The 13,120-nt window shown below is 41.4% G+C and overlaps 1 protein-coding gene across 1 annotated transcript in view; it reads right to left on the bottom strand.

Moving 5' to 3' along the window:
- Positions 1-13,120, bottom strand: part of COL19A1 (collagen type XIX alpha 1 chain) — a 321,531-nt gene that overhangs the window by 19,960 nt on the left and 288,451 nt on the right. Inside the window, exons 42-47 of the mRNA XM_073905265.1 lie at positions 12,795-12,848; positions 8,094-8,138; positions 5,659-5,703; positions 5,503-5,565; positions 1,250-1,285; positions 1,069-1,113 (exon numbers count right to left, since the gene is read on the bottom strand). Coding sequence (XP_073761366.1) covers positions 1,069-1,113; positions 1,250-1,285; positions 5,503-5,565; positions 5,659-5,703; positions 8,094-8,138; positions 12,795-12,848 — 288 coding nt within the window. The remainder of the gene's footprint in view (positions 1-1,068; positions 1,114-1,249; positions 1,286-5,502; positions 5,566-5,658; positions 5,704-8,093; positions 8,139-12,794; positions 12,849-13,120) is intronic.

Below are 13,120 nucleotides of genomic sequence, written 5' to 3'. Positions count from 1 at the left end.
ATTTACTGACATGGCAAGATGGTCATTATATATTGTTAGGTGAAGAAAGTCATTTACAAAACAGTCTGAACACATTTTTGGAGGAGCATATATTCATTTGTATTGATACATTAAGTATATATGTATATTATGTGTAAAAGAGAAATAGAAATATAACCAAAATAGTGCTTGTCCAAAATCAAGAATCCTTATCTCTTTTTTATTTGTATTATCTCTGTTTTCACAAGTCCTTCAGTTATCATGAATTTTTTGTGTAATAAGTAAAAACGAGTAAACTGGATACCAGTACACAAACACACACGTGCAACACACTAGCAGCCCTCACGAGAAAACCACTGAATAACAGTGCTTGAGTAATCTTTGCAGTGAAAAGAAAATAATGGGAAGTTGGAACAACATCAACACACAAACCAGTTATAATAAAAGGATATAACTGAATTGGCGTGACTCGTCACTCTGTTCGGTTCCACTTTCCACTGCTCTACCTCCTCACACCAGCCCTCTTACTCGACTTTGTATTCCATGAGGTCAGGGCTTTTCCATGAGGGCCACTCTGGTCCCCAGAAGGCATTTGGTGATGTCTGGAGACATTTTTCGTTGTCACAACTGGAGGGGAGCTGGTGGCACTGCCTCTGGTGGTTAGAGGCCAGGGATGCTGCGAAACATCCTGCGGCGCACAGGACGGACGCTTACAGCAAAGAGCTGTCTGCCTCCAAACATCAACAGTGCTGAGGTGGAGAAACCCTACTCTAAGGAACAAGAAAATCGGTGATCGCTATAATAGGAATATGTGTCTGAGACAGGAGGATTGAAGCTTTCCAAACTGGAATAGCACACTAGACTTAGTTCTAAATAAAGGTCATTGTTGTAGGTGTACCTGCCATATGGCCTGTTTCTGGGTCCTTTAATTGGCCTATTTTATGCTTAGAAGAGATCTTGGATCACATACACCCTAGACGTGTCATATTGGGAGATTTACAGGCATCCACACGCCCATGGTGTAACTCAAAGGATGAGGCAGTTGCAGCAGACAGGCTTAAATCATGATCAGAATAGTAATATACATACACGTTCTCCTTTGGGGCCTCTATCTCCAGGTTTACCCATGATACCCTGAAAAACAAATGTCAACACTAAAAAATCACTGCTTGCCAAGATTTTTCCCCAGCCTGCTCAGTCAAGTATTCTGACAGGTACTGCGGATGAGGTTTTACATCAGAATATTTATTTGAAGTGGTATTTTCCATACCTGAGCACCTGGTAATCCATCTTTTCCATTTATTCCCTATAAAGACAAAAGATGATCAATATTTCTAATTCTACATCGGTAGACATAGTTAAACACAATAAAAGGGTAAAGTTTCGAGGACTTAATCATCATATTTCTGCTATTTTGGTGTGGCAGTGTGGTGAAACAGAAAACAAAGTTGATAGAATAGATGGCCCTAAGTTCAAATTCTGACTCTGTCACTGACAAGTTCCATTTACTTCAGGCAATTTACTGAACCTTAATAGCATCAGCTTCTTTCCTTATAAAGTGAGGATAAAATCGTGACTTTAAAACTAAGTATTTGGTGAAGAAACACAAAATGCCTCGCTCACTGTAAATAGTCAATGGGGTTATTTTCCTTACTTATTCTGTTTGGTACAATCTGAAAAATAAGGTGCCCCGTGGTGCTGGGTGGCTGGTGTGTGGTGTTTATCGTTACCCTCTAACAATTTTCCAGCACAGAGAGTCATTCTCAGTAAACGGTCTCAGTTGCTGCTGGGGAAATTTCATAACATGGCCAGAACATGATCCTACTCTGAAATAAACTGTCAGCGAGAGAACAATTTGTTATTTTTCAGTGGGAGGATATGAAAGAAAAGTAAGAAATCTGTAATCATGGTTTTTGAGAGCATTAAGTAGTGGTTTTTTATTACTAACCTGGAAGTTTCCCAAACTTTACAAGGCAGTTCTGGAGGTGGAAATAAAGCCCGCCGCTCAGAGATTTATAAGACAGAGACAGCTTTTGGCCAGGAGATGTGAGAAGGAAAAGCGCTTGGGGTCAAATCAAATACCTAGAGTCCAACAGCAGATGTGATTTTGAGATTTGGTTTGAAGAGAGAGATCAAGGTGAGGAAAATGATTTCTTAGCCAGCAGGCAATTGCATGGACATGCTCCTCTGAAAAGCCTAGGGGTTTTATTGTGCTGGGATGGATTCTATGAGGCTGGAACTGCAGACAAGCACGTTTTCACTGCTGTAAGTTACACTAAAACCCGTCACAGCTGATAACCCAACCAAAGTCCCCCCAGCCTCTCTGAAACACCCTGGGAATTATCTAGGCTACTTGAACTAAGGACACGTTACCTGCAGTGTATGGTTCAAAGAATTTATTACATCCAGAAACACAAGCAACAAAGATAAAGCTGATTAAAGAGAGGATGTGGGAGAAAAAAAAAACCCAACTGTATCACTTGAATAAAGGAAGATAAATCTAGTGTTAAAATGTAATTCATGCTTTTGGTAACAATGTGAGAAAAGAAATAACTGTACAGTCTTTTTTTGTCTTTTGTAATTCATCAGACTATCATGTATATAAAGGTGTTAGTAACTTGCTTTCCCTAGACAAGTACCGCTTTTAGAGATTTTTTAGAATAACCTGAATGGATTTGTTTCCCCCCTCCCCCCATCTCACTTATCTGGAAGAGCTCCATCCCTGGGTATAACCGGCTTTCTGTCTACCACATGTCTGCATCTGAGTGGCTGGCTGCGGTTGAAGAAAAACACATACCCTTGCTCACTTGTTCCGACCTAAATGTACGGAGGCAGATGGCAAGTAGCCCCTCTGTATAACCAGGCTATCCTGGATTTCCGGATTCCACTCCCTTTCCTTCTCTTCCAAAGTACTCTTTCACAGAGTTTCCTGTCTTCAGGTCCCCAGCATCACCACCTGATTCCTTACACCCAGCCGATGACCTTGATTCTTCTTCCACAGAGAATATAAATAGGACAGAGCCACCTCACCTTCCTTCCCTCCATGGGATCCACCCACCTACACGCATTTGTACGCCAACTTCTGCCTGCCTCCTTCCTCCTGGTAAGAAGGATGAGCTGCCCCTGTTCCTTGTGAAAACGAATTTCCACTTCTGAGGGGAATACCAGTCTTCTCCCCCCACTCAAAGTTATCTCCATTCGCATGGCATCATCAAAACTTCCCCTCTTGACTGGATCATTCTTATCAAGATACAAGCATGCTATAACCTCTCCCACCAGGGACCACCATGTTTCTAAACCCAGAGGAGAACTGTCAGCTCTCACATGACCTATCTAGATTCATCATTTCTCTGTCTTAAAACACTTAGTTCCCTCGACATCCAGGAAACCTCATTCGCCTGGTTTGCTTCATATCTCACCGCTGTACCTTCTCAGACTTTTTGCCAGGTCCTTTTCCTAAAACTTGAAGTGCTCTCTCCCCTCCCAATCCGTACTGACTCCATTTCATCCAGGCTCAGGTTTAAATACCCAAATCAGTCTCTCCAGTCCTGATCTCTCCATTAATTCAAGATGCATCATCTACCACTTACTTGACACTTCCACTTGGATGTCTACTAGTGCTTGAAGTTGAATGTGTCCACCACAGAGAATTCTTGGTTTTCCCTCCCACACCTACCCATCTCCAGTCTCTTCCATCTCACCAAAAGCACCACTGTGACATGGCTGCAAAGACCCCACACCACAGCTTTGACTTATCTCTCCCTCACACTCCACATCTGGTCCATCAGTGAGTTTGCTGACTCTCCCTTCAATGTACATCCTAAACTCCCTTACTCCTCATGATCTCCCTGTTCTCCCCATCATTATTTCTGATGTGGATTATGGTGATGTTTCCACGCTGTTCTGTCTGCTTCCATCTTGCTTCCTACAGTCTGCTCTCCACATAATAGTCAGAATGATACTTTAAAATGTACTCCAGTCATTTTCCTTCCCCACTACAAATGCTTCAATGGGTTTCCATCATACTTCAAATGAAATCCAAACTCCATAGTTTAGAAGTTCCTCATGGCCAGGCCACTGCCAAGTTCTCTCTCAGTATCTTTCCAACTCTTGTCTAGCTTAGTGCGTTCTTGACCTCATGCTTTTTGCTGTTTCTTTAACACCCCAGGCTCACTCCTCTATGGCCATTTCTCTTCCTTGAAGCAATGCCTTTGACAACCACTCCAGGTTTGATCTCTCACTTCATGCAGGTTTCTGCTTAAATGGCACGCTTTTTTCAACTGCTCTATTTAAATGCTACTCTGGTGCGTCACCCTGCTTAGAGCTTTTTCTACCTGAAATTGTGCATATATGTGTATTTATTTGTTTGTTGTCTGTGTCCCTATACCAGAACGCAAAGCCATGAGTTGCTGGCAGAAGAATGCCTAGCATTTTAGTAGGTGCTCAAGAAATAGTTGTTGAACAAACAAATTGCTTTTTGCATCATCCCCTGGGCAAGCATTTAGAAAATGGTCAGGGGCCCAGGATAGGGAGTTGGTAACAGGAGGTGACGGGGGAGGCAGGGATTGAAACTATTTATTGAGTGCCTCCCAGGACCAGGCACCGGAGATATTTACCATATGTCATGTTACTTAAGTGACTCACAAAACCCTTTGAGTCACAATTCAAACCCATATCTTTCTGACACTAAATTGTATATGCTTCCTATATTTTTATGGTGCCTTCTCTGAGGAGGTGGTGGCCAGGGAGCACTCAGACCCAGAAGGTTTCCCAGAGGTGCTGAACCAGCCTCGCGAACTCTGTGCTGCTTGTTCACCTTCAGTATCCTCCCTGTCCTAATAGCACTCCCTCTCCACACACAAATAAACAAGCAAAGGGAGTAGTGACCGTCTATACAGAGTAAACCCGAGAGTGGGCTCTATGTCATTCATCTTTACGTCCCCTCCCTCGTGGCCCAGCACGTCCTTAGCAAGAGCAGAGACTAGATGAATATATGTTGAACTGAACTGAATTGGTAAGAATGATTGTTACCATGTTACAGCAATATATGTCAGTATCCAAGAGCTCTTTTAGGAATCAAAGGGATGCTATGTTTAGAAGCATGATTTATGAAAGTATAAGAACAAGGTCCATAGATAAAGAAGGGAATCTGAGGAAATAGTTTTCAGCCTAGCACCCAGGAGTCATATTTGTGTCTTCAGTTTCTTTATATTTTTGAATGTGACAGGCCATTTTGTTTTTTAACTCGGAGAACATCAGACTTAAGAAATAATGAGTCTAATCTCCTGACACTTAAAACAAACAAACAAACAATGTCACTTTCTTCATCATTGTTTAAGACATAAAGATACCTCATACAGAGCTAGGACACTCAGAGAACCACACCCCCAAAGATCCATCTGTGGAACTTACTCTTACTTCTGTAGAAACTACAGACGTCAGATTTTCCAAGGAGATAGGGAAAGAGGCAGTGCTTGGAATATTTCTCAAACTGGCAAATTTTAAATAGTAAAAAGTACTTACTGGCCTTCCAGAGGGTCCTTCTGGTCCAGGGAAACCTATATCTCCAACAGGCCCTCTGTCACCCTATAGGCATGTCCACAGACAAATATTAGTTGCTAAGGAAAGCTTTGGAACCACATGCAAGTACCATGGTTAAGTAAGTGGCTGGCAACTCACCGGTTCTCCTGGGACTCCCGGAGGCCCTGGGGCTCCAGGTTTTCCCTGGGAAATCAAAGCAAGGAGAAATGTTAGGAGCCAAATTCGGACATGACGTCGTGTCCTTCCCCTCCCCGCCTGGGAATTTACTGTGCTGCCAGGCCTGTGGCTCTCTATACTACAGTGGCATTCCTAATGGGACCGAGTCTGTGGGGACATGTACTTGACTCTGCAGACTCCGAGGTACAGGCTAGAATGCAGTTCTCTGAATGTACGTATCTGTGTGTAACAGAGGGACAGGAGGGCACGACAATACCTTTTGAAAATATGAAGCCAACGTTTCTTTATTCCTGGAAATGCCTATTTGATTGGCAGCTCTTGATTTTGGGGGTGGGAGGGCACATGGAGTCAAAGACATCTTTCCCAGATTTTGCATTTCTTAAGAGGATTTCTAAGTTGATAGTAGGATAGCCTGAAGAAATACCGTGTTCGACTTGAAAAGCCACGTTTGGTTAAAAGGGAGAGGCCAAGATTGATTTGTTCCAACACACTGTGGCTTGGAGGACTGACAACAGGGAACTGCTGGGTAGAGGGACCCCCGGGGGGGACGAGACAGGAAAACGGTCCGTCAGACCCCAGAGGGAGAAGTGCCAAAGTATCTAGACCAAGCTCAAAGAAGGAACCACTTTCTATCCCTTAGACCTAACGTGGACAGAAAAACAAACAATTCAGGGATGTAGGCATCCCTGTAGGGCCGAGGCTGCAGAAACCCTAGTAGGTTCCCCTGGAGAGAACCTGAAAAAGCAAGGGCCCTTTTCTTCTCTTGCTGTCTAGAACTCTGGGAGGAACCCTCCTCACAGGTTCGGACATGGCTGAGTGCTGAAGCTAGGCGGACACAAGGCCTGACAGAGCAGCCCTGGTTCCCCAGAGCCTGTGTGTATGAGCAGGAACTGCTGAAGCTCCCGTGGGCCCGCGTTGGGGGATGTGCGAGAGCCTGAAGGCTCATGTCCCACATGGTCCTGGCATAGGACACAAGGGGTCGAGAGTGCTCAGGCTTTGAGATCTGAGACAAAGGGATCAGGGACATCGGTAGCAGGCAGCAGCAATTTCAAAGGTCAGGGGGAGCTCGGAGAACCTGGGGGAGAGCATGCCGACCGCAGGCGTCACCTCACTGCCAGCATTCACAGACACCTCCTCCTCTCTACCCATGTGTCATCCTGGGAAGAAGCAGGAGAAACAAGCCCTGGAGAAATCTCTGGGTGGGCTTGAATATACGAGAAAGGGATAGAACAGCTAAAAAAGGGGATTTGTCCTCTATAAAGGATGGTTTTCTGCAGATTAGGGATGTAGGTTTAACAACTAGAGTAAAATAGAGTGGCTACCGGCCTTTTAAAGATGGGAGTGATGGGTGGTTTACGCCCTGGGTAGTGTTGGGTGTCAGTAGATGTCAATGGGTGGTGGTGAGCGCGATGGTAGGGCCCTTTCTTATCTTGTGTTCTTATGATTCAAGCACATAGTTTCCACTGACTTTCCTACCCTGGGCCTACCCTGCAGGGGCACTGAACAAAAGGATAAGTGGGCTCTTATTCATAAAGCATGGCCACAAAATTTTAATTAGAGCATCATGAATGAAGATCAGAATGATCCCTAGGGCTCCGAGAAGTGATTTCAACCTTTCCTGGAGCACTTCCTATTCATTTGAAAAGACCTTGATGAGATTAAAACATTTGACACCGGAGAGCCACAAAAATGATTGAGAGGCTGGAAGGGCTAGTTTACGAGGAAACATTAGTAGCAGTAAAGATCTGTTAATAACACCAGGCCGAGGGAAAACTCAGATTGCAGCTTAATATCAAGAACTTGAAGTACATGCCTAAGGATAAGAATTTTGTCTTTTGGAGGGCCAAGAAACCTTAAATATGATAAGAGCGAGAAACAAAACAAGCTTCTCAAAGTTGGGCTTGTTGTACTAACATATTGGCACAGGTAACTTAACTGGGCATCTCCTCCCTTCCCTAAGGGAGTTGGGGAAAAAAAGAAAAAGAGAAAAAATAAGAAAAAGATGAAAATAAAGAAAGGAGCAGTCTTGGGGTGCCTGGGTGGTGCAGTCAGTGAAGTGTCGGACTCTTGATCTCAGCTCAGGTCATGACTGTAGGATCATGGGATCAAGCCCCACACTGGGCTCCATGCTTGGCTCCGCAGTCAGTGGGATTCTCTCTCTCTCTGCCCCCCCACCTCTAAAATAAATAAAAATATTAAAAAAATTAAAAAAAGGAGAATTCTTGAGGATGGATAGGGACAAGGTGGTTTTATTTTTTTTTAACTGGATGTTTCTAGAACCTAATGGCATAGGAGCTACTGTGTGCTCCCTAGCCCTTCTTGATCCCTAGCCATAGATTTACTGTGGAGATAGAATTGTTTCCTTGTGAAAATAATGTGAGATACTCTGGACTCACCGATATTCCAGCTATTCCTGGGGGACCTGCTGGGCCTCGATCCCCCTGTTGGAATTTAAAAAAAAAATTGCTACTTATAATGATATCTATAAAACCTTTGCCTATAACATTAATGCTCAAATGATTATTTGGATTTGGTGAAGTTCTTCTTTGGTATTGATAAGCATTATCAATATCAACAGATGAGAAAATAAAATGAATAGCTAACTGAATTTGTTAAAGCTTATTTTTTCAAAAACGAAAGAAAATAATAATAATGAAAACAAGCATTAGGTTATCATTTCTGTGACCTATTTTTAATAGGACTCCACACATACAGCTAAAATTGGTCAATACAGTATTTTTATTCCAAAAGTAATCCATTACCAATACTTAAAAAAGAGAGCACATTGAACGTCTTCTAAAAAGCTTTTCCTACACTTGTCTTATTGGATGTAGGGTTAGAATAAAGATATTTAGAACAAGGGATTTTGTAGTTCTCCTCATTAGGCCATCAGAAGGTCCCTTGAATTTCTCCGAACAGTAGAGTGAGGCAACTCTTTTTCCAAAGGCAATGTGGTATTTTAGATAAAGCTGATGATGCTAAAAGTACTATAGGTTATATATGGGATAATAAAATGGCAATTTTTGTTGATGAGAACCTACATTAAGACACTTCATAACTTCACTCAGGGACATAAAAGAAGACTTGATTAAATGGAGAGATATGTTTTATTCCTGGAGGGCAAGACAATGTTGTAAAGGTGTCATTGCTACCCAAACTAATTTATAAATTTAAAGCAATTCTTATTAAATTGCCACTTGATCAGATGATATTAAAGTCCACTCGGGATAATGAATAAATGAGAAGATAAAAGAAAAAAATTAAAAGAACAATAAGGAGATTAGCAATACCAATATCTGAATATATAACAAAGTTATAACAATTAAAATAATGGAATATTGGATAAGATTAAGCAATATATCAATGCAATATAAAAATGCCATATAAACTCAGAAATAGACCAACATCTATAATAGGATTTTAGTAAAGAAAGGGATGTATTATTCAACAAATAGCGCTAATAATTGAGTAATTTCTTTGAAAAAAGTTTAATTCCTCTCTTTATATTATGCTCCATGGAAATCCCATATAGATTATGTAAAAAATAAAATAATATGAGGTTTAAAAGAATTAGAAGAAAATACCAAGTGACTATCTGATTTGGGTTGAGAATAAAATAAAAGGAACTTAATGCATAAAAGCAAAACAAGAAGACACAAAGAAAAACAGTTTGCTATTTGACTACATAAATGTTATATTTACATATACAATGAGATTAAACATGAAAATGAAAAGTCAGACCAACTAGGATATAAACTGTAACATATAAATAGAAGTAATATCTTTATAAAGCATAGCCTTAGGCAAACAGAAAAACAACTAATAGAATAGTGGACAAACAGTATAAATAGGCAATTCTTGTCAGTTTCACGCTGCTCCTTTTAAATTATGGGATTTTTACCCCCAAAATGAATATATTGGAAATTTTTATTCAGTGGAAACTCTTGTATATCTGATAAAGGTTAATATTAAGAAGGCTTCTCTTGGACAATATGGTCCTTCCAAAGTTCAGGTCTTGCAGTTCTTTGAACCGTTCTCCTCTAATGATCTGGCCTTTTATTTCCATTGTTATACCTGAGACCTTGTCAGTACCAATAACTCCATCCCTTCCATAACTGAAATTTCATGCATTCTGATATTGGGCCACCATAGTTTTAACTCACTCCCTTGAGGACCTTGGATTCTCACACTTCTGATGCCACCAAGACCTCTAATCCATTAAACAAATCTTTCATCATCCTTCAGCTTTCTGGATGGCCTCTCTCCCTTATTTATTTAGTTTAAATTCCATGGTCACTTTTTATACTCACTCCCTTGTGTACACCATTGACTCTCTTGGCCCATTCTTGCTTCTAGTACTCACCTGTCACAGCTGGAACCTTGTTTAAATCTATGTCTTTACCTGAGTGTACATGCTGGAGAAGATCTCTCTGACTGGTCTCACTTCAGTTCATGTCCATAAACCTAAGGGGGGCCCTGGGGCTGCCTAGTCATCACACTCTGTGGTCCCTGGACTCTCCCTCTCTCTTAGAAGACCTTTGTCTTAAATATCCAACCTCTTCTCCCCAACTCACTCTCAGATGATGATCTTCTTCCTCCATCTCTGAGAAAATTTCAGCAATCAGAAAAGAACTTCTATAGACCCCAACCAATTATTCTTGGTGTGTCAGTGTCTGTATCCCTATACTCTGTTTTTCCACCTGTTTCTACAGATAAACTATGCAGACCCCTCTCTGAAGCCAAAACCTCCATTTATGTACTAGTTCCCATCTTCTGTTAGCAATTTGAGGATGTCATTCCAGCAACTCTCCCCTTTCTTCCTATATCATCACTACCCTGCCCCATTCTACTGGATCGTTCCTTTTGCGTACAATTATTCTGATATTTCTATGGTCCATTTCTAAAATCCATTTTATAAAACCTTACCCTACTTCTTCCAGCAGTCACCTTCCCATTTCTCTGATTTCCTTTGCAGCAAAACTCCTTGGCCATTGTTTATACTGTATTTGCTATCTCTAATTCTTTTTTTCTTATTCTCTCTTAAATCCAACAATTGCTCCTACCAAAATAGTGAAATAGTAATAATCTGTTATTGCTAAACCTCCATACTGCTAAATCCAATGATTAATAATTGACCATTCTACTTGACCCCATCCCCATCATACTAGACCTATTTATGGTATTTGAGACAGGTGATCACTCTCTTCACCTTGACACGTTATCTTCACTTGGCTTTCAGGACATCAAGTTTTCCTCCTACCTCCCTGGTCACTTCATCTCAGTTTCCTCCTTTTCTTCCTGATCCCTTTATGTTGGAGGCCTCAGCGCTCAGTGCTCGGTCCTCTTCTCTTTTATAAAATCTACTGCCTTTCCCTTGGTGATTTTATCAAGTCTCCTGGCTTTAAGACAGCATCTATACGCTTGGGACAACCAAGTTTAAATCTCCACTAAGACTCTTTTCAAATTCCATGCCTTTATATTGTTCTGCCTACTCAATACTTCCACTCTGCTATCTAATAGATGCTGCCAAATTTGACCTCATGTCCAAAGTTAACCTGATCAGCCTCACCCTCTCCACCCAGGCTCTGCCTATAGCTTTCCTCATTTCAGTTGCTAACTATCCCATCATGCCAGTTGCTCAAGTCAAAAAACTTGGAGTCATCCTTGACTCCTCTTTATTCTCTCATACCCATGTCCAATCAATTAGAAAGTCCTGTTGGTTCTACCTTCCCAATATATCCAGAATCTAGCCACTCCTCATTGTCTCCACCGTTTCTACTTCGGTCCCAGCCAACATCATCCCAGCTGTCCCTGCTTCCACCCCTACCCTCCAGCTGTAGGCCTCATCACCCTTCTACTCAGAAATGAACTCCTGGCTCCATATTTTACTCAGAGTGAAAGATAAAGTCTTCACAATGGCTAGTAAGCCCCTTTATTATTAGTGCTTCTCGAACTACTTGTGCTCCTTCAGGAGCAGTTTATCATTTATGTTCTAATACATCCTGAACAAAGGTGGATCTACTGATCACACATTTGAATATCATGGCAAAGTTAAATTGCTAGGCAAGTTTTTAAATACTTACTCTCAGTCTATACTTACCTTGCCACAGAACCCATAAGAGAATTTGCAGACTGTCACTCGTCCTCCACTGGCCACATTTTGAGTAGTATTGCTTTGCAGGACTGCTTTGACAGGGCTACACCTCACTTCCACCCCACCGCTCTGACCTCATCTACCACCCTTCCCTTCACCTCATTCTCCTGGTCTCTTTGGTGTAGCAGGAATGCTCATGTCTCAGTGCATTTAGACCTAATGTTTATGCTTTCAAAAAATTGTATATATTTAAGCTACACAGCTTGAGGACTTGATATATGCATATACTGTGAAATGATCACCCCATTGAAGCTAATTAACGTAGTGGTGAGAACACTTGGCGATTTTCAAGTGTACAGTAAAGTATTATTACCTCTTGTTTCCATGCTACATGTTAGATCTCTAGAACTTACTTATGTTGCTCGGGACATTCTTCCTTCAAGGTTGAGGGGACTGGGCTAACTCTGTCTCACTCTTTCAAGTCTTTGCTCGGATCTTGCTTTCTCAGACCCATATTTAAAATTACAACCCTCTCCTTTAGCACTCCTGAGCCCTCTTAACCTGCTCTACTTTTTCTTTCTTTCATAGCACTGGCCAACATTATTACTTAGGTTTATTCTTGTAGTTTCTGTATCCTCTTCCCAGAAAATAAGTTCCTTGAAGGCAGAGATTTTTGTCTGTTTTGTACTCTTAGCGATCTTGAAACCTAGAACAGGTTCTGGTCCAGTAGGAGGTGCTCAGTAAACATTTTTGAATGTTGAATCAGTGACCACATTTTTTTTTAAGATTTTTTTTTTTATTTATTTGAGAGAGAGAGAATGAGAGATAGAGAGCACGAGAGGGAAGAGGGTCAGAGGGAGAAGCAGACTCCCCGCTGAGCAGGAAGCCCGATGTGGGGCTCGATCCCAGGACTCCAGGATCATGACCTGAGCGAAGGCAGTCGCTTAACCAACTGAGCCACCCAGGCGCCCTCAGTGACCACATTCTTAACCCCTGTACTTACCTTTACACCTGGAAATCCTTCTAGTCCTGGCAGCCCCATTGCACCAGGTTCTCCCTGTTAAATATGAACATAAGAAACGTAGGAGCAACGACCAAGAGGTTTTTTAAGCCTTGATTTCAAAAACAAAGATTTTTTTTTTGCCAAAAATGTACCCCCAAACCCTGATTAGCAATTTAGCAAGTAGTCGGTATGTTCTATTTTCAAGCATTTGTATTCTTGCATTTGATATTTGAAAATAGTTTTAGAATAAAGCGATTCCCTGGAGAAGTATGAATATATTTTCTGATTAGTTGTTTTTATTCTGATTAAGAATCTAATTAGAATGA

This window comes from Callorhinus ursinus, unplaced genomic scaffold, assembly GCF_003265705.2.
Source record: "Callorhinus ursinus isolate GAN/ISIS: 27379988/994484 unplaced genomic scaffold, GSC_fseal_2.0 scaffold22, whole genome shotgun sequence".
Lineage (NCBI taxonomy): Eukaryota > Metazoa > Chordata > Mammalia > Carnivora > Otariidae > Callorhinus > Callorhinus ursinus.
This window is presented reverse-complemented; position numbering and strand designations above follow the sequence as displayed.